The 19,885-nt window shown below is 38.9% G+C and overlaps 1 protein-coding gene across 28 annotated transcripts in view; it reads right to left on the reverse strand.

The window, feature by feature from the left end:
• LOC117994137 (gastrula zinc finger protein XlCGF57.1-like) overlaps positions 1–19,885 on the reverse strand; it is a 120,567-nt gene that overhangs the window by 63,578 nt on the left and 37,104 nt on the right. Inside the window, exons 6-7 of one of the 28 annotated variants that reach the window (XM_069507709.1) lie at positions 14,936–15,085; positions 13,416–14,620 (exon numbers count right to left, since the gene is read on the reverse strand). The exons of 21 other annotated variants lie outside the window; for them this stretch is intronic. In XM_069507709.1, coding sequence (XP_069363810.1) covers positions 14,046–14,620; positions 14,936–15,085 — 725 coding nt within the window. In that variant the 3' untranslated portion in view covers positions 13,416–14,045. Of the gene's footprint in view, positions 1–121; positions 1,821–3,708; positions 4,664–8,959; positions 10,437–13,415; positions 14,621–14,935; positions 15,086–17,784; positions 18,744–18,778; positions 19,820–19,885 lie in introns of those variants that run through there. 6 more of the 28 variants (XM_069507710.1, XM_069507736.1, XM_069507735.1 and 3 more) reach the window with 6 other exon arrangements.

Below are 19,885 nucleotides of genomic sequence, written 5' to 3' on the forward strand. Positions count from 1 at the left end.
ACGGAAAACTTTAAGGTCGCGTCATCGACATGCTAATGTTAATAGTATAACTTATCTGTAGCTAAAAGTATGACGTTTCAATTGTAGGTGTCGTTGTTGTATAATAAGATCGGACCTAGAAAAGACATTTTTGATGTTCCTATCGATTTTTGTATTCTGGATAAAAGGAAAAGGTGACTGACTGACTGACTGATCTATCAACGCACAGCTCAAACTACTGGACGGATCGGGCTGAAATTTTGCATGCAGATAGCTATGATGACGTAGGCATCCGCTAAGGATTTTTAAAAATTCAACCCCTAAGGGGGTGAAATAGGGGTTTGAAATTTGTGTAGTCCACGCGGACGAAGTCGCGAGCATAAACTAGTTAAAACTAAAGCTATGGGACGATTTTTAAAAGGCGGTGAATAAAACCAAACATTCAAATTAATTATTATTTATTAATAGACCATAATATATTAACATAGGTATTAGATTGTTGGAGATTACAGAGACAAAAAGTTTATAACATCATTACAAGCTAGAGAACTGAAGAAACAATGTGAATCTTGTATTTTTAGGGTTCCGTACCTCAAATGGAACCCTTGTAGGATCACTTTGTTGTCTGTCTGTCGTGTCTGTCAAGAAACATATAGGGTAATTTCCGTTGACCTAGAGTCATGAAATTTGGCAGGTCGGTAGGTCTCATACATCGACTACAGGTCTCATAGCACACGTAAGGGGAAAAATCCGAAAACCGTGAATTTGTGGTTACATCACAAAAAAATATAAATTTTTATGCAATGGTACGGAACCCTTCGTGTGCAAATCCGACTCGCACTTGACCAGTTTTTTGCATATTAACGCGGCGGTTACGTACTCATCCGATCCGAGTCTGTGAAAATACGTTCCTCTTTGTTTTGTATGGGTGCTTATGAAATATGTATGTCAAAGATAATCGCTGGTATTCTCACGGATGACGGATAGAACTCGGATGACGGAAGTGCAGTGCGTAATCGCTGTAACAGATTATTGTTATTACTTGACTAACAGTAAATCTAAATATATAAAAGGAAAAGGTGACTGACTGATCTATCAACGCACAGCTCAAACTACTGGACAGATCGGACTGAAATTTGGAATGCAGATAGCTATTATGACCTAGGCATCCACTAAGAAAGGATTTTTGAAAGTTTAACACCTAAGGGGGTGAATAAGGGGTTTAAAATCTGTCTAGTCCACGCGGATAAAGTCGCGAGCATAAGCTAGTACTTGTATAAATGCGCTCTTGCGCTAATAGGGTGCTTCCGGGTGATGCTTAATCATATGATAGTTGAGGCTAGCTTTCTGGACGAACGATTCGTCGCACAGAGAGCACTTCTTCCGTTTGTCATTATTGTGTATCATCATATGGGTCCTCAAATTGCTCCTCCAACGAAATTGCTTCCCGCAAGCGTTGCACTCAAACCTCTTCTCATTGGAATGGACTTTCAAATGCCTCTCAAGACCTATTACATCAAAAAAGGCTTTGTTGCAAATTTTACAACACACCGTCCTTTCGTTCATATGTGTTTTTCTGTGGTGCTTCAATATTTCGAAGTTGTGACGGAATCTCTTGTTACAAACGCCGCATTTTGGCGCCGGTATATTGTGTGCTTCTTCCAAATGGAACGGCATTTTAAATCGTGGTAGTTTTTCTGAACAATATGAGCACAATTTTTCATCTCGTTTCGTAGTGCCGTGGCTGTTGCGGAAGTGGTCCTTGAATTTGTTTAGTGTGTCTTTTTGTTTGGCACACACGCCGCATACGTACTGTCCTTCGACGACGGTGTACTTCAGATCTAGAAAAGAAATGTCCTGTTACATTTCACTTATTTCGACTGCTTTGGAACGCTTGCTTAGTTTTAATATAATTACATGTTTATATTCTTTATCATAACCATTTATTGTACAAACTGTTTAGAGTGATATTAATTTTTCATTTGCTGATATATTTTTTTCATAGTGATTTTACAGGGTTTCCTTACACGATTGCTACACTAATGCATAAAAAGTCAATAGCGCTAATATTTCACAGGTGGTTTTCACGGAATGTGAATTGTCGTATTAGTGATTGTAAGTGATAAAGATTTAACCACATCGAACGGTCCAGAACCGAACCCCCGACCTCTCGAACCAACAAAGTCATTAAAAGTATTTAAACTAGGTACCTACTACTCATTGTGTAGTTTTTAATTGTGAATTGTTGAATTTAAACTTAAAACTTAAGCGACGAGGCTAATCCCTTAAATGGTGGCGAAATCAGTACCCTTATTATAAATGCGAAAGTGTGTTTGTTTGTCCTTCAATCACGTCGACCGACGGTGCAGCGGATTGACGTGATTTTTCGCATCATCATGATTAACCCATCGCCGGCTCACTACAGAGCACGGGTCTCCTCTCAGAGTGAGAAGGGTTTTGGCCATAGTCTACCTGGCCAAGTGCGGATTGGTAGATTTCACACACCTTTGAGAACATTATGGAGAACTCTCAGGCATGCAGGTTTCCTCACGATGTTTTCCATCACCGTTAAAGCAAGTGATTTTTAATTACTTAAAAACGCACATAACTCCGAAAAGTTAGAGGTGCGTGCCCGGGATCGAACCCCCGACCTCCGATTGGAAGGCGTCCTACCCACTAGGCTACCACAGCTTCGCAATTTTTTTTCGCATGGGTATAGTATAGATAAAGACCCTGCGGGGCGATTGTTTAAAACCTGCATCAATAATTATTACAATCTCAATTGTTCTGATTGGCTGAATTTGTGCGATTCTTGTTGCAACAATGAGCAACAATGCATTGTGGCCAATAGTGAGCGAGCATTAACCAATCAGAGATGATTACGATCGTGACATTGTAGCTGTCAAACAACCGCGGTAGGGCCACTGGAGAGTGACATAGGCTTTTATCTCGGAACTTTTTTCAACTTAGACATTTTTAAATTTTGAATTTTACCATAGACAAAGACAACGTGCGTCAAATTACTTATAGCTATTGTTTTACTAGGTTTACTAATTATTTTGCATGCCTAATAATTAAGGCGTAACATTTCTACTGGACAATTTTATGTAATAACATCTCGTTGTAAAATGTTTCCGCAAATAAAGAATCTTTGAATCTTTGAATCTTTGGAACATCAAAAAATTCCCACGGGATTTTAGAAACCTAATTCCACGCGGACCATCAGCTAGTTATGAAATAAAACCAAACAGTTTAATTGTAATAAACCATGTATTTTAGTAACTTAATACACAGAGCTTACACATAAGTTCATTACATGACTAAAATTAAATACTTATGAGTAACACAATTGCATTAATTTTTAAGACCACGGTAGTGGCACGGATACCGCACGCTATTTAACAATTGAACAATCGAAAACAATCATTCACAAGTCGATGGTTTTTTGTTTGTTCGATTGTTATTGAATAATTCGATCGTTATTCGAATTAATCGCCCATCGCTGACGCATACCTGGTACAAAATTTGTGCACGTCACGGAATCAGACCAAAGCGTCTCTCTCTAGCTCTAGTAGGATGCGTAATGCGTTCTTGCTCTAATATGGAACTTCCGGGTGATGTTTCATCATATGGTAGTTGAGGCTGGCTTTTTCGACGAACGCTTCGTTGCACAGAGGACACTTCTTCCGCTTATCATTGCTATGTATCATCATATGAGTTGTCAAGTTAGCTTTATCTCTGTCTAGCTCTAGTAGGGTGCGTAATGCGTTCTTGCTCTATTAGGGTGCTTCCGGGTGATGTTTCATCATATGGTAGTTGAGGCTCGCTTTTTGAACGAACGATTCGTTGCACAGAGAGCACTTCTTCCACTTTTCATTGCTATGTATCATCATATGAGTTGTCAAGTTAGCTTTATCTCTGTCTAGCTCTAGTAGGGTGCGTAATGCGTTCTTGCTCTAATAGGGTGCTTCAGGGTGATGTTTCATCATATGGTAGTTGAGGCTAGCTTTTTGGACGAACGATTCGTTGCACAGAGAGCACTTCTTCCGCTTATCATTGCTATAGATCATCATATGAGCTGTCAAGTTAGCTTTATCTCTGTCTAGCTCTAGTAGGGTGCGTAATGCGTTCTTGCTCTAATAGGGTGCTTCAGGGTGATGTTTCATCATATGGTAGTTGAGGCTAGCTTTTTGGACGAACGATTCGTTGCACAGAGAGCACTTCTTCCGTTTGTCATTGCTATGTATCATCATATGAGTCGTCAAGTTAGCTTTCCACCGAAACCTTTTCCCACAAGTGTTACAATCAAACGTTTTCTCTTTAGAATGGACGGGCGAATGCTTGCGGAGATCTTTCGAATCAAAGAAGGCTTGGTTGCAAACTTTGCAGAACACAGTCCTTTCACGCATATGCACTTTTCTGTGGTGCTTCATAATAATGGCGTTAGAGGGATATCTCTTGTTGCAAACGCGGCATCTAGGAGCCAGTATGTTGTGGGTCTCCTCTAAATGGTACGGCATTCTCCATCGCGGTATCTCTTTAGTACAATACTTGCACTGGGTCGTCTTCTTCAGTCTTCCATTATGACAGTTAGCGAAGTGGTCTCTCAACTTTTTTAATGTGTCTTTTTGCTTGCCACACTCGCCGCATACATATTTTCCTTCGACGACGGTGTACTTCAGATCTAGAAAAGAAATGTTCTGTTACCGTTCAGTTGTTTTTACTGCTTTGAAATTCTTTAGTTACTCATTTTTAATTAATATGAATGTGAATGTGTATACATACACTCGGCGTCAAAAAAATCGCACCTTTCAAAAAATCTACTTCAAACAATTTTAAACCTTATTTGACATCAATAATGAGGGTCATGTTGGGTATCATTTGAAAGGGGATGAAATGGAGAGCACAAAAACAATTCAATTAATTATTTTTCTTTTATTGGAACAGCACAAAAAAAGAAGTTTATGAAACAGTAAAAATCCTTAATTAAGCCTTAATTTAAAACAGATTAATTATACAAAAAAGAATACAAAAAATGATCTTAAAAATAATCTAAAATCTAGTGTTACCCCCCCTTGCCCTGATGACGGCTTCCATACGATCCCTCATGGATCTTATCAATTTTAAAATGTCTTCTTGAGGGATAGTGTTCCATTCCTCAATAACAGTATCTTTGAGTTCCTGGAGAGTCGTAGGAGCGGGATCACGAGACCGAACCTTGCGTTTTAAATGGTCCCATAGGTGCTCAATCGGGTTCAGGTCTGGACTTCTTGCTGGCCAGTGCATGACAGAGATCCCAACCTCTTGAAGGTACTCGCGCACAATAATTGCAGTGTGAGCGCGAGCGTTGTCGTGCATCAACATGAACCCCTCGCCAACAAAACTGGCATAGGGGACCACATGTTCTTCCAGGATCTCTGTGATGTACCGGTGAGCAGTCAGTGACCCTTGCCCGCGAGCACCTCGAGCCCGGGAGACGCAAACAAGGTCGGTTTTGCCGTCGGCAGACATGCCGCCCCAGAACATACAAGAACCGCCTCCATATTCCACCGTCTCCTGGATGCAGGCTTGGGCGAATCGTTCACCCTGTCTTCTGTACACTCTTTTGCGTCTGTCGTTGCAGAAAAGGCACACTCTCGTCTCGTCTGAGAAGAGAACAGCTTTCCATTGTTCGAGGGTCCAATTGACGTGTTCGCGAGCGAATTGCAAGCGGGCTCGCCGATGCTCTGCGGTCAATTTGGGACCCGTAGCAGCTTTTCGCGCCGCTATTTTCTTCTCCCTCAGTCTTCGTCTAACCGTAGACACACTCACAGTTCTTCTGTTAGTTGTCTGGAGCTGCTGTCGCAACTCAACAGCATTTAAGAACCGATTTCTCAAAGACGTCACTACGATGAATCGGTCGTCTCTCTCCGAGGTGCAGCGACGTCTACCAGACCCATGTCTTCGGACGAAGCCACCGGTCTCCAGGAAACGCTGGTACACTCTTCGAACCGAAAAACGGCTCAAGTTGAGTTGCCGAGCGACATCACACTGCCGCATGCCTGATTGCAGTAGTGCAATCACTTGGGCGGCCTCATCAATAGTGGTATCCATCTTCAAAGGTATTTTTCTTGGGAATGAGCTGCTCGTGTGTCCACTTCAACGGTTAGATAGCGAATGACCCCGATTGTACCTGTATTGACCATTTTATACCTACAAAAGGTAGCGCAACTAGCGGCTGTCTTAAGAAGCAAAATTGTAAGTGTTTTCTTCTTCTTTTTTTGTGCTCTTCCAGTAAAAGAAAAATAATCAATTGAATTGTTTTTGTGCTCTCCATTTCATCCCCTTTCAAATGATACCCAACATGACCCTCATTATTGATGTCAACTAAGGTTTAAAATTGTTTGAAGTAGATTTTTTGAAAGGTGCGATTTTTTTGACGCCGAGTGTATATTGCATTATTATATTATTTTAGCGTTTAAACTACCGTGAGTGATTTCCATTATAAATAATATCTGTCCCGGCTGTACTCACGTGTTTAGTCGACGTTAGCCCGACTAGTTTCGAACCCATCCAGGGTCCTTTTTCAGTCAAAACCGCGGCGCGTGCGCGAACTGACTCCCTTGAAAAAGGACCCCGGATGGGTTCGAAACTAGTCGGGCTAACGTCGACTAAACAAGTGAGTACAGCCGGGACAGATATTATTATAATATGAATGTGTATAATTCATATTCATTCTATATAATAAGTATGGTAATAATGGACTCGCTCAAATTGTCAACTGTCATTTGAAAAGCAGGTACGGTTTTTTTTTTATAAAAGAATATTAGCCATGTTAAATGACTAATATTCCCCTTTCCTCTCCAACTAAGCGTCAAGCTTGTGCTTGGAGTAGGTACGACAATAGTGCAACGGGCGGGATTTGAACCGTCGAACTTTCGGTTCTCAGTCCACTCCTTTACCCGTTGAGCTATTGAGGCTCTTTGTAAAGAAAGTATTTTGCATATACAAAACTTTTTGTATACATGATTAAATATCATTAAAACCAAAAATAATTTAATACTAGCTTATATACCCGCATGGACTACACATATTTCAAAGCCTCAGATTAAGAATCAAGGTAGATTTGGCATTAAAATAATAATACCTTGTTAGAGCAAGCTAGATGTATAGAAAAGCTCTGAAGAGTGATAGAGACGTAAACACAGTTTTTTGTCTTTGTCATAGTTTAGCTTTTTTTGTTGGGCACGTCGTAGTTTGTGTCCAACAAGCCTCTGTAATTTATAAATAGTAATTTATTGCCAATATTACAAGTTTTTATTTAGTTTTCTGTTTTAAATTTAGTATTGAAGGTGTGTAGAAACTAGAAGCCATTTGTGTTGCATTGCTGTGTAAAAGTTGTAGCGAACGCAAATTATGAAACATAACCTTTCATACGTAAGTATTATTTCTTTTGTTGTTTTGTCCCTTTCGGGTGTACGCGTTTGACAAGTCTCCTTATTCTTAGTCTGAGTTCAAAGCCCTATTTTATCCCTTAGGGGTTGAATTTTCAAAAATCCTTTCTTGAAAAATGTCTACGCCATATTATAGCTATCTGCATGCCACAGTCCCCTCCGTCCAGCGGTTTGAGCTGTGCGTTGATAGATCAGTCAGAGAGTCAACTTTTCCTTTTATATATTTAGACAAGCTTACTCACGAGATTTCGTCCGCGTGTTTCGAACCTGTAGTTTACCCCCTTAGAGGTTGAATTTTAAATTTCGGATCGGCAACCAGTAAGCCCTACGCATCCGGGACAGGTAGAATTGTCAACAGAAACCTGTCTTGGTTTGAGAGCCAGGAGTAAGTTCGTATTTTGATATGATTTTCAAAAATTTTGTTCGATCCGATAGCGATATAATGATAAGAACTTTTCAACTGGGAATTGGGATACGTAACGTTGAGAACATCTCCCTAAAAGGTTCACGCACTAATTATGGTAAAAAGAATATAACTTTTGAAGGAGCACAAATGTTTAATGAATTACAAATTGAAATAAAAAATATTAGTAAGATAAACATTTTCAAAAAGAAAAGTGAAGATTTCAAGTCTCAGTGATAAGAATATATGAGTCAAAAGAATCTAGCAGAACACAATTTACGTGTATTTTATGTATTATATAAAAAAAAATTAAAATCCTAAATTTTAACAATATATGCCTTTTACAATGTTTCATAGTCATTAGTCACTAAGGACGTATGAATGGGCCGCGTGATGCGTGAGAACCTCTGTAGTAGTGAATACTGTATTACAGTGGGTTGCCTTCTCCATTCCTAAAAACTTAAATAAATGTTATTACAGAGACAGTTCTGTTTGTTAGGAAACACTCACACTTATACAAAACATTAGACAGTACATAACATCGAAACTCGCGAAACAAGCACAACCTGGCCCTTCCACATTATAGCTTACAAACAATACGCCCGTAGCAGCCCGTATTACAGATCAATTATCATTTATAACAAACTTCATAACAATATTAAAGAAGAAACAAAAGAAGTCACCTTTAAGAGAAAATTAAAACAATGGTTAATACAAAAATGCTTTTATAATATCCAAGAATTCTTGTAAGATTAAACAATTGCAACATAACTAAATTAAATTCTTACAGTACCTAACTATTTTTAAATATTTTATTCTATTGACAGATACTTAATCAGACCATGACAGCAATTATTTAATACTATTTTACTTTGACCTTATTTTTATTTTGAACTAATCTTGCTTTATAAAAAAATTCTAGTCTACATTCTAATAATATAATATATGTATAAGCATGCAAATGAATAATATTTAATATGTAGTAATAATAATTTAATAATTTTAATCCTATTCTTATTGTATTCTAAATATTTTTATTGTGTTTATTTATTTTATATTATAAAATTAACAAATAAACTATTAATAAACTTAAATCTAAAAAAAAAAACAACATTAAATTAAAACTAAAATAAATTAAATTAAATCTAAAACCTCGTCGAGACCACCGCAGCGAGGCATTGTACCCAAGATGCTGGCAGCAATCCACCATGGCACCATGGGCTCTCCTGTTCGAGAAGCGCTGGACGCTTCTCCCGCCATAGTACCCTTAACGACATCATCCGGAGGTCCCTTGCCACCGCCCATGTGCCAGCTGTACTAGAACCTATTGGTTTGGCACGTAGCGATGGCAAGAGACCTGATGGTATGACGCTCGTACCGTGGAAGATGGGCAGGTCGCTTGTTTGGGATGCAACTTGTGTAGACACTTTAGCTGCATCCCACATTCAGGCGACCTCCTCTATGGCGGGTGCAGCGGCCATCAGCGCCGAACAGGCCAAGAGGCGCAAATATGAAAACCTCGATGGGAGCTTCGTATTCGTGCCTTTTGGTGTGGAGACCTTGGGGCCGTGGGGCCCGGGGGCTCGAGCTCTTTTTGAAGAAATTGCAAAAAGAGTTCTCGAGTCAACCGGGGACCCGAGAGCTGGCAGCTACCTTGGTCAAAGAATTAGTTTGGCCATCCAAAGAGGTAATTCTAAATTGTAACTTCTAAATTGTAACCTTTTGTGTATCTTTAATATTTATCATTTTATTGTAAGTACATAAAATTGTATTTGCAATACCCTCACAGGATCTCATGTACTGCTTATATTTAGCTTTAAGCACCCACCATCAATTAATGTAAATGTACATGAAAGCAAATAAATAGCCTCAATAGCTCAACTGGTAAAGGAGTGGACTAAAAACCGAAAGGTCGACGGTTCAAACCCCGCCCATTGCACTATTGTCGTACCTACTCCTAGCACAAGCTTCACGCTTAGTTGGAGAGGAAAGGGGAATATTAGTCATTTAACATGGCAAATATCCTTCTTATCTTACATGTATGTCTACTGCCAATATGTAGTCGAAGCACCAGCACTAGTGAGCCTCGGGATGACGCCTCAACATATGGTAGTCGAGGCTGGCTTTCTGCACGAACGCTGCGTTGCAAAGCGAGCACTTCTTCCGCTTATCATTCGTGTGTATCATAAAATGATATTCAAAGTTAGTTCTCCAACGAAATGTCTTCCCGCACACATCACATTCGAAGAGCTTCTCTTTGGTATGCACTTTCATATGCTTTTTAAGCCCGTCCAAGGCGAAGAAGGCTCTGTCACACGTTCTACACACCAAGGTCTTTTCCTTCATATGTGCTCGTCTGTGGTGTTTCAATTTCTCGTTTTCGGATGGGAATCTCCTATCACAGACTCCGCATCTTGGCGCTGGGACGTTATGCAGGTCTTCCAGATGGAACGCCAGCTTACGCCTGTCCATTGTGAGCGAGCAGAACTTGCAGCATCTATTCCGATTATGTCCATCCGTATGGCAGCATTTCCAGTGTTCATGTAGCTGTTTATATGTGTCTTTTCGCTTCTGGCACACGTCGCATACGAATTTTCCATCGACGACGGTGTACTTCGGCTCTAGAAAAGAAATATTTCAATACAGTTACATATAATATCATAGTTTTTTCAGCTCATAATTTTATTATCATTGTATTGTATGTTACACTATCGAATTAGGAATTTCCCTGTAAGGCTAATTAATGTGAGTATTAAAAACCAAAAAAATCGACTTCTTTTGAATACTTGCCTAATTTAAAACACACATGAACGCATGTTATCTCAGATGCCAGACGAACTGCGTTCTACTAAATCTAAATCAGTAGGGCGATTGTCTATAACCTGCTTCAATCATTATTACAATCTCAATTGTTCTGATTGGCTGAATTTGTGCGATTCTTGTTGCAACAATGCATTGTGGCCAATAGTGAGCGAGCATTAACCAATCAGAGATGATTGCATTCGTGACATTGTAGCTGTCAAACAACCGCGGTAGGGCTCCAGCACCTCGATTGCGGGAAACCTATATCAATCATTATTACAATCTCAATTGTTCTGTTTGGCTGAATTTGTGCAATTCTTGTTGCAACAATACATTGTAGCCAATAGTGAGCGAGCGTCAACCAATCAGAGGTGATTGCGATCGTGACATTGTAGCTGTCGAACAACCGCGGTAGGGCCACTGGGCTGATTGGTCCGACATGCACGCACACTTACGCAATGCCCATGTAAACGACCTAACCACAAGTAAAGTTCACTCGCCTTCGTGAATTGCAAGAACTGTAAAGTATTGTTGTCTTCACTTAACGATAAAATAAAAATAAAAAAATTCTTGAACAGTAATTTTCCAAAAACTGTTTTAAAAACCGGATTGTAAAATAGCTATTTAACAAGGTATCACTTGAGGGGGGAAACCAAAATCCCAATTCATAACCAATTCTCAATAGCTCAACCGGTAAAGGAGTGGACTGAAAACCGAAAGGTCGACAGTTCAAACCCCGCCCGTTGCACTATTGTCGTACCTACTCCTAGCACAAGCCTGACGCTTAGTTGGAGAGGAAAGGGGAATACTAGTTATTTAACATGGCTAATATTCTTTAAATAAAAAAAAATGACCAAATCGACACCATAACAAAGAAATTTAAAGGAAAATATTTTTTAAAGAGTAAGCGTAATGCTTGTGCTAGGAGTAGGTAGGACAATTGTGCAACGGGTGGGGTTTGAACCGCCGACCTTTCGGAATTCAGTCCGCTCCTTTAATCGTTGAGCTATCGAGCTCTCGAGGCTTGATATAAAGATGAATTGAATAAAGTACGTAAAGGAAGACCTACAAAATCCAGCCAAGTGCGAGTCAGGCTCGCGCACCGAGGGTTCCGTACTACAGTCGTATTTTTTCGACATTTTGCACGATAAATTAAAAACTATGATGCATAAAAATAAAAATAAATCTGTTTTAGAATGTACAGGAAAAGCCTTTTCATATGATACCCCACTTGATATAGCTATCTTACTTCGAAAATTGAAAATACTAATTTTTAGTTCATGACCACAATTTTTTGGTGTGATATAACTACAAATTCACGGTTTTGCAGATTTTTTCCCCTAATGTCTGCTATAAGATCTACCTACCTGCCAAATTTCATGAATTCATGGTTCTCGGTGAACGGGAAGTACTCTGTAGGTTTCTTGACAGACCGACAGACAAGAAAGTCATCCTATAAGGGTTCCGTTTTTCTTTTGAGGTACGGAACCCTAAAAATGGGAAAATGCAACTGGGGTTTGCATTGCAACATAACCACTCCTTTAAAACATCACTTAATTATCAAATTACTTATTTTATTACTATTAAACCTTATAAATTAATAAATAAATAAAGCCTTTATTACTGAAAATATAAATTTACAATATTTTTCCATTTACAATGTTGGATCGTAGTCTTTACATTACATACATGTTTCTATACTAGTATTTTTTATTTTATTTTTTCGCTTATAATTACAGTAAACAAGTAGGTACTATATAATACTTATTCCGTTTTTTTATTTTAATAAACCCATTTATTACTTACTACAACATAAAGATTAATTTTTTTTATATTAAATTGCAATTATTTAGGTAATAGGTATTTGAAAAAACAGTTTTTAAATGGAAAAGCTCATACACTGTATACACTACACACCACTACACTACAGCAACTTTTGTTATCAATAATAATTGTTACACTAATTTACAATTTAAAATTTATCATTTTTAATAGAATCTATTAAACCTTATAACTACTGTCTAATTATCTAGGCAGGTCGTCAACGGCGACTTTTTGCAACGATATTTTTTGAAATTCAAATAGTTAAACTTCATAGTGTAGGTATATGTGTAATAAGTGAGCGAGCGTCAACCAATCAGAGGTGATTGCGATCGTGACATTGTAGCTGTCATTCTCCCGCAATCGCGCAGCAGATTTGACTAGTTGTCAATTACCGTATTACGATTTACGAATACGATGGAAGAAATAGGGCCGGTTGTTTCAACAAACTTTGACGGACACGTAACCTTTAAATATGGCGCTAACGAACGTAAGTAAAGAAAAAGCGTTGATTCAGCATCTATTAGCGCTAACGTTCGTTAAAAAGTTACGTTTACGTTAACCAGTGCTGGCGCCATTGGTGATCGTCAAATCAGTTCGTAACTTCATACTTCCTACATACGGAATGTTTTATTTACAAATTATAATGGAATCAATTTAATTCAAAGCTTTTGATGGTAGTTTTTTTGAAGATGAAAGAGAATTTGTAAGAAAGAAAAAGTGTTTAAAATGCGAAGTAGCAATATTAATAACTATGCATATAATTTAATATACTTAAAATGAAATAAAAAAAGGATACGGAGAAGTAACTTAATTTTTAGGGTTAGTTTCGCAACCAAAATAACAATGACGAACAGTTTTTTGTACAATGAAGCAACGCACTTAAATTAACAGATGTTAAAGTTCGTCTACGTCTGTTAAATTTTAACGAACGTATCTTACGAAGACCAATGGTTTGAAACAACCGGCCCATACTCTTATAATGTTAGCAACTAGGTATTTATACTAGAAATTGACTTCGGGATGATATTTCGTCATGTGATAGTTGAGACTGGCCTTCTGCACGAACGCTTTCTTGCATACTTTACACACTTTAGTTCGTTCATTCGTGTGAATTTTCTCATGCAACTTCAAAGTCATACGTCGTAGAAAGGCCTTATTACAGACCTTACAGTGGAGGTCTTTGACGGGCTTATGTAAAATCTTATGACTGATCTTGCGAATGTCAATTAAAGCAAATTAGATTAAGATTTGTTAACTTGGGATTAAAATTTTACCTTTAACCTTATTCATGGAGGTATGAATAATAATAATAATGATGATTGCCTCGTGCAACTCATTTTAATTTTAATTTTATTGGCGGTTAAAGTTTAACAGTAACGTATGCAACTGGATTTAGGATAATTAGGGAATATACCTACAGCCGTACTCAGAGTCCCTAATCGTTACTTAAGCTTGAGTTAACACGGGACAGATTTATGTGACATACATAGCTCTGTCTCGTTTTAACTAAACTTAAGTAACGATTAAGCTACTCTGAGTACGGCTGTTAGTGATAATAGTGTTGTTTATCAGTACAATTACAAGTCTGTAGTCGGCACCTAAACTTAAAAATTAACTTCGGGATGATATTTCGTCATGTGATAGTTGAGACTGGCCTTCTGCACGAACGCTTTCTTGCATACTTTACACACTTTAGTTCGTTCATTCGTGTGAATTTTCTCATGCAACTTCAAAGTCATACGTCGTAGAAAGGCCTTATTACAGACCTTACAGTGTAGGTCTTTCTCGGGCTTATGTTTAACCTTATGCCTCATCAGCGCCCTGTCATTGTAGGTCTCGTATTGGCATTGGTCACAGTGGTAAATCTTCCCCAGCTTGTGGAATGCTTTTAGATGTCTATCCAACGCCCGTTTGGAGAAGAACTTATCGCCGCACGCGTCGCAATCGATCCTGTCATCTACATTATGTACTTCGAGCTTATGTATTGTGAATGGAGACAGGTTGCCGAAATGCAGCTCGCAGTACGGGCAATCGAATCGTTCGGCGTGGTGGTGCCTTACGTGATCTCTCAAAGAGTTCCTTTTGTCATAGCTCTTCTCGCAGTGTGCGCAGATAAATTTATCGCCTTCTTGCCTAAAATCCTTAGCTTGAAAGAAAACCACTTTCTTTTTACTTTGACCTGAAGACAAAAAATACAAATTTATGTCTCGCACTGGCAAGCTGTGATAGCCTAGTGGGTAGGACGTCCGCAATCTAATCCGATGTCGAACTTTTCAGAGTTACGTGCATTTTAAGTAATTAAAATATTATCATCGTTAGAATAGGGCATTGACCCGAATTTTGCACGCAATACATTGCGGGGTTGAAAAATAATAAATCACTAAAACTACAAAATGGGGCAAACGGTTATTGGTAATGGATTGTGATTTAGTAGTATAACAATAACGCTGAGTTTTTGCTAGCGTTGTGGTTACACCCTGTATAGTATATGTACCCCATGTAGCACCTCGGTGGTGAAACTTCACATGTCCTATCAAAGAACCCCTCGTTTTATAGCTCTTCACGCAGTGTGCGCAGATAAATTTGTCGCCATCTTGCCTAAAATCCTCGGCTTGAAGGAAAAACTTTTTCTCCTTACGTTTACCTGAGGACAAAAAATACTTTTTTTTTTAAATAATATTAGCCATGTTAAATGACTAATATTCGCCATTCCACTCACACACGCTAGGAGTAGGTACGACAATAATAGTGCAACGGGCGGGGTTTGACCTTTAGGTTTTCAGTCCACTCCTTTACCTGTTGAGCTATTGAGGCTCTGTTTTATGTCCCCTGAATTATGTAATTTATGTCCTGCACTGACAAAGTGTCTCGACGTGACCACGACCAATGCAACTGGGTCGAAATATCGACAAATGAAGTAAACAAATTAATCGTGGTAGTGCACCCGTTATCTCCAATTTATTATGTCGATGTACTACGAAATAAGCTTAAAATTCGCCACCCAAATTCGCAATAAAGAAAACTGAATTGAATTGAATCGAAAATCATCAAAAAATGAGGTTATTTATTCAGTTCCTAGCCGATGCCCGCGACTCCGCGTGGATTCACATTTTCCAAATTTTGATTTTCCGGGATAAAAAGTGTGTGTTATCCAGGGTATAATCTATCTCCATTCCAAATTTCGTCCAAATCCGTTTAGCCGTTTTTGCGTGATTGAGTAACAAACATTCAAACATCCAAACATCCACACTTTCACATTTATAAATGTAGTAAGTACTAGCTTATGCTTGCGACTTCGTCCGCGTGGACTTCACAAATAAACCCCTATTTCACCCCCTTAGGGGTTAAATTTTCAAAAATCATTTCTTAGCGGATGCCTACGTCATAATAGCTGTCTGCATGCCAAATTTCAGCCCGATCCGTCCAGTAGTTTGAGCTGTGCGTTGATAGATCAGTCAGTCAGTCAGCTTTTCCTTTTATATATTTAGACTAGATGATGCCCTCGACTTCGTCCGCGTGGATTTAGGTTTTTAATAATCCCGTGGGAACTCCGGGTTTTCCGGGATAAAAAGTAGCCTATGAAAGCTATGCCGTGAAAGGCTAGCAGACAGACAGACAGACAGACAGATATTAGCATGGATAGTATGGATGTATACCCCGTGAAATATGTGGATGCTGAGACTTCATGTGTTATCTCAAACAACTCCTTTTGTAAAACGACGGTCAATGAACAAATCTTACTATAAGTTTAACATTCCAATAAGCATAGTCACACACACACACACACACACACACACACACACACACACACACACACACGCATACATATGTTGTGAATCACCTACTAGGTATTTTTACTAGTTAATTGACTTTAATATTTTCATATTATTATATTATTGTAAAGCTTGTTTAAATTATCAAACGTACTGTTAAATTCATAATTAATAACTATTTAAGTAAAAATTGTAATCCTATTTGGCCTTATTTTCAGTCTGTTATTATGTAAAATTATATTGTACTAGCTTATGCTCGCGACTTCGTCCGCGTGGACTACAAATATTTCAAACCCCTATTTTACCCCCTTAGGGGTTGAATTTTCAAAAATCCTTTCTTAGCGGACGTCTACATCATAAAAGCTATCTGCATGCCAAATTACAGCCCGATCCGTCCAGTAGTTTGAGCTGTGCATTGATAGATCAGTCAGTCAGTCAGTCAGTCAGTCACCTTTCCTTTTATATATATAGATAAAATAAAATAAAAACGTATGTATTATGTACTTAAGTCGTTTGTTTAAAATTGCGATCATTTTGCACCGATGTGTTCAATGTTCATATCTTGGAACCTTCCAATATGCGCCGAGCGTGGCCACCGAGGGGGTTATAGTAGATAAAAATCCTACATAACCCGGTCTTTCCCCAGACGCTCGGGTATTTTAAGATTGTTGTCAAAAAAAAAATCACTGATTTAATTAATTTATTGCTGGGTATTTACATAGTAAAGTCTATCTCTAGTCTATAAAACATACAGAAAAATTTATCACCAAAAAAATTTATATTTACAAAAAATATACGCCGGCCAAATGGTCATTTATGGGCATTGTGCCCAAAACACTGGCGCTATTACCTCGCTGAACGGCAAGGCTCAACCGTTGAGCGAAATAAGCACCAGCTCTTGGGTCACCAGACTTGCTGGGTTATATATACAGTGGTTTTATTCTAAACTTATAAAAGTACAGCCGAATTTCGCTTTGTGGCATGAAATATTTTACACTAAAATAAATGAAAATTATTTATACAATGATTAGAAAAGAATTACAAAATAAAAAAGAATTAGAATTACAGAAATTATCAAGATTAAAAGGTGTTAACGGTGAAGTTCATAATGAGACTAACGAACCACCAGGCTGATTACGAAAGTTACCGAGCTTCAGGATGATGCTTCGTCATGCGAGAGGTCGGACTGTCCTTCTGCAAGAACGCCTGCATATCTTACATGCTTTATCGCGCAAATTATGTGTATCTTCTCGTGCAGTCCCAAAGATCTCTTCCTTGGAAAGGACTTTTGACAGAACTTACAATGAAATTCCTTTACCTTCGTATGTGTAATATAATGCCTTCTCAAAAACTGATTTGAGTAAGTTTCGCAGAGAAAATTTCAGCTTTTATAAAATAAGGAAGGTCTGGCACGCGCTGGCTCTTATGCCATTAGTTTTATTTCTTTTTCTTTCTTAAGTATTTATTTGTTAAGGAATAGAACAAGTTCTTATAAAAACTTCAACCGGTAAAAAGCACTTTGATCTCACTCATTTTAAGAAATAAAAAACTTTTTCTTATAATTTTTCCCACGTCATTTTATTACAAAAATTTAATGCAGACACATGGTAAATGTTACACTGACAATTATTAAAAAGCATGTATTTATTTAAGTCATTTGTTTAAAATTGCGATCATTTTCCACATATAAGAGATGTCGGAGCCTCCCAATATGCGCTGAGGTTGGTAGGTAGAAATCTTACATAGCCTGATGTCTTTCCCAAGACTTCGGGTATCTTAACAATCCCCCTCGTTAGCAAAAAAAGGTATAAGTTAAGTTCATAATGAAACTAACGAACCACCAGGCCTCTTACGAAAGTTACCGAGCTTCAGGGTGATATTTCTTCATGTGGTAGTTCAGACTGGCCTTCTGCACGAATGTTTGCTGACACACCTTACACACTTTAGTTCGCACATTCGTATGAATTCTCTCGTGCATTTTTAAAGTACCTAACCTTAGAAAGGCCTTATCACAAAAAGTACAGACGAATCTTTTGACCGTCGTATGAATAATTCTATGCTTATACAAAGCTTGGATATTGTAAGTCTCAAAGTCACATTGTTTGCAGGAATGCCTCTGTCCTAATTTGTGGAATGCGTCGAGATGTCGACGGAGCATCACTTCTGACTTGCATTTGAAATCGCATGCCTCACAGCTGATTCTGTCATCAACATTGTGGACTTTTAACTTGTGGACTATGAATGCTTCAGTGCTACAGAATTGGAGCTCGCAGTGCGGACAGTCTTTGGTTGCCATAGTCAAGTGTTGTCGAATACCTCTCATATGCATAAATCTCCTGTCACAGTAGTTACAGACAAATTTGCCGCGTTCTGTCCTGTAAGAGCCGGGACGCACTATGATCACGCCTGCCTCAGTGCACGAGTGCAGCAGCATCTCCCTCAGGCAGACACATGCCATGTCGCAGTGGTTGCAGATGTACATCTCACCGTCTCTCCTGTAATCGGCATCGGGAAGCGTTTTTGTGTTACCTGAACACAAAAAAATCCTTATTAACATCCCAGTTGCAGTCCCATAGCAGTTTGTGATAGTGTTTTAGCTACACTTCACGGCGGCGCTCAGGGTGCGATACCCAGGGAGACGCAGGTTCGAATACTGTCGGTTCCGCAATTTTTGATTTGTATTTCAAACTTCCGTCGCGCTTATTTCAGTAATTATTACAATTTAATAAAATGGCGCTAGGAAGTTTAGGAGGATACTTTTAACGTCTGGACTAAGTAACTACCAGGCTTGTTACAAAAGTTACTGAGCTTCAGGATGATATTTCTTCACATGATAGTTCAGACTGGCCTTTTCCAGTTTACATGTGCGTAGAAAAAAGGATCTGGCACAACGGACGGTCGAAGTGCACCAGACACCCAGGTGGCGAGGGTGAAATGGTTTGCGGTGGCGTGCGGTGTGGTTCTAGAAAAAGGAGGGTGAAATGAGATCAAGCAACTCTACTAAAACTGCGGTTCATGCGGTGGGAGCGGTCATTAGAAATCGGCCTGTGGATGATATCTCGCCATGTGGTAGTTAAGACTGGCTTTCTGCACAAACGCCTGCCCACACATCCTGCACACTTGGCCTCGCTCGTCCGTGTGTATTTTCTCGTGCAGACTCAGATTCGTCTTCCTTGCGAACAACTTCTTACAGAACCTGCAGTGGTAATCCTTTACCGTCTTATGTCTGAACTTGTGCTTGTACAACCCTTCGCGATCATACGTCTCATAATCGCATAGCTTGCATGCATACTTCGTCCCTAGCATATGGAAGACTTTAATATGTTTTTTCAATGACGTTTGCGAGTTGAATTTTCCGTTGCACCCGCTGCAGGTTATTCTATCGTCTATTTTGTGGGCTTGTAACTTGTGGACAGTGTAAGGGGTTATCTTCTTGAATTTCTGGTCGCAATACGGACAGTCGTATTGGTTGTGGTGTTGGCTTCTTATGTGGAACCTAAGGGAGTTCTTTTTATGGTATATCTTCCCGCAGTGGTTGCAGACGTAGCTGTCGCCGTCACGTTTAAAATCGCCAGGTTGGATGGCGCAAGTCTTCTCTATGTCCCCTGAAGACAAAAAAACATCTTTTATTTTCTTTTTCGTCTTCTTCCTGATCTTCATCTTAATCATTC

The sequence above is a fragment of the Maniola hyperantus genome, chromosome 26 (genome assembly GCF_902806685.2).
Source record: "Maniola hyperantus chromosome 26, iAphHyp1.2, whole genome shotgun sequence".
NCBI lineage: Eukaryota > Metazoa > Arthropoda > Insecta > Lepidoptera > Nymphalidae > Maniola > Maniola hyperantus.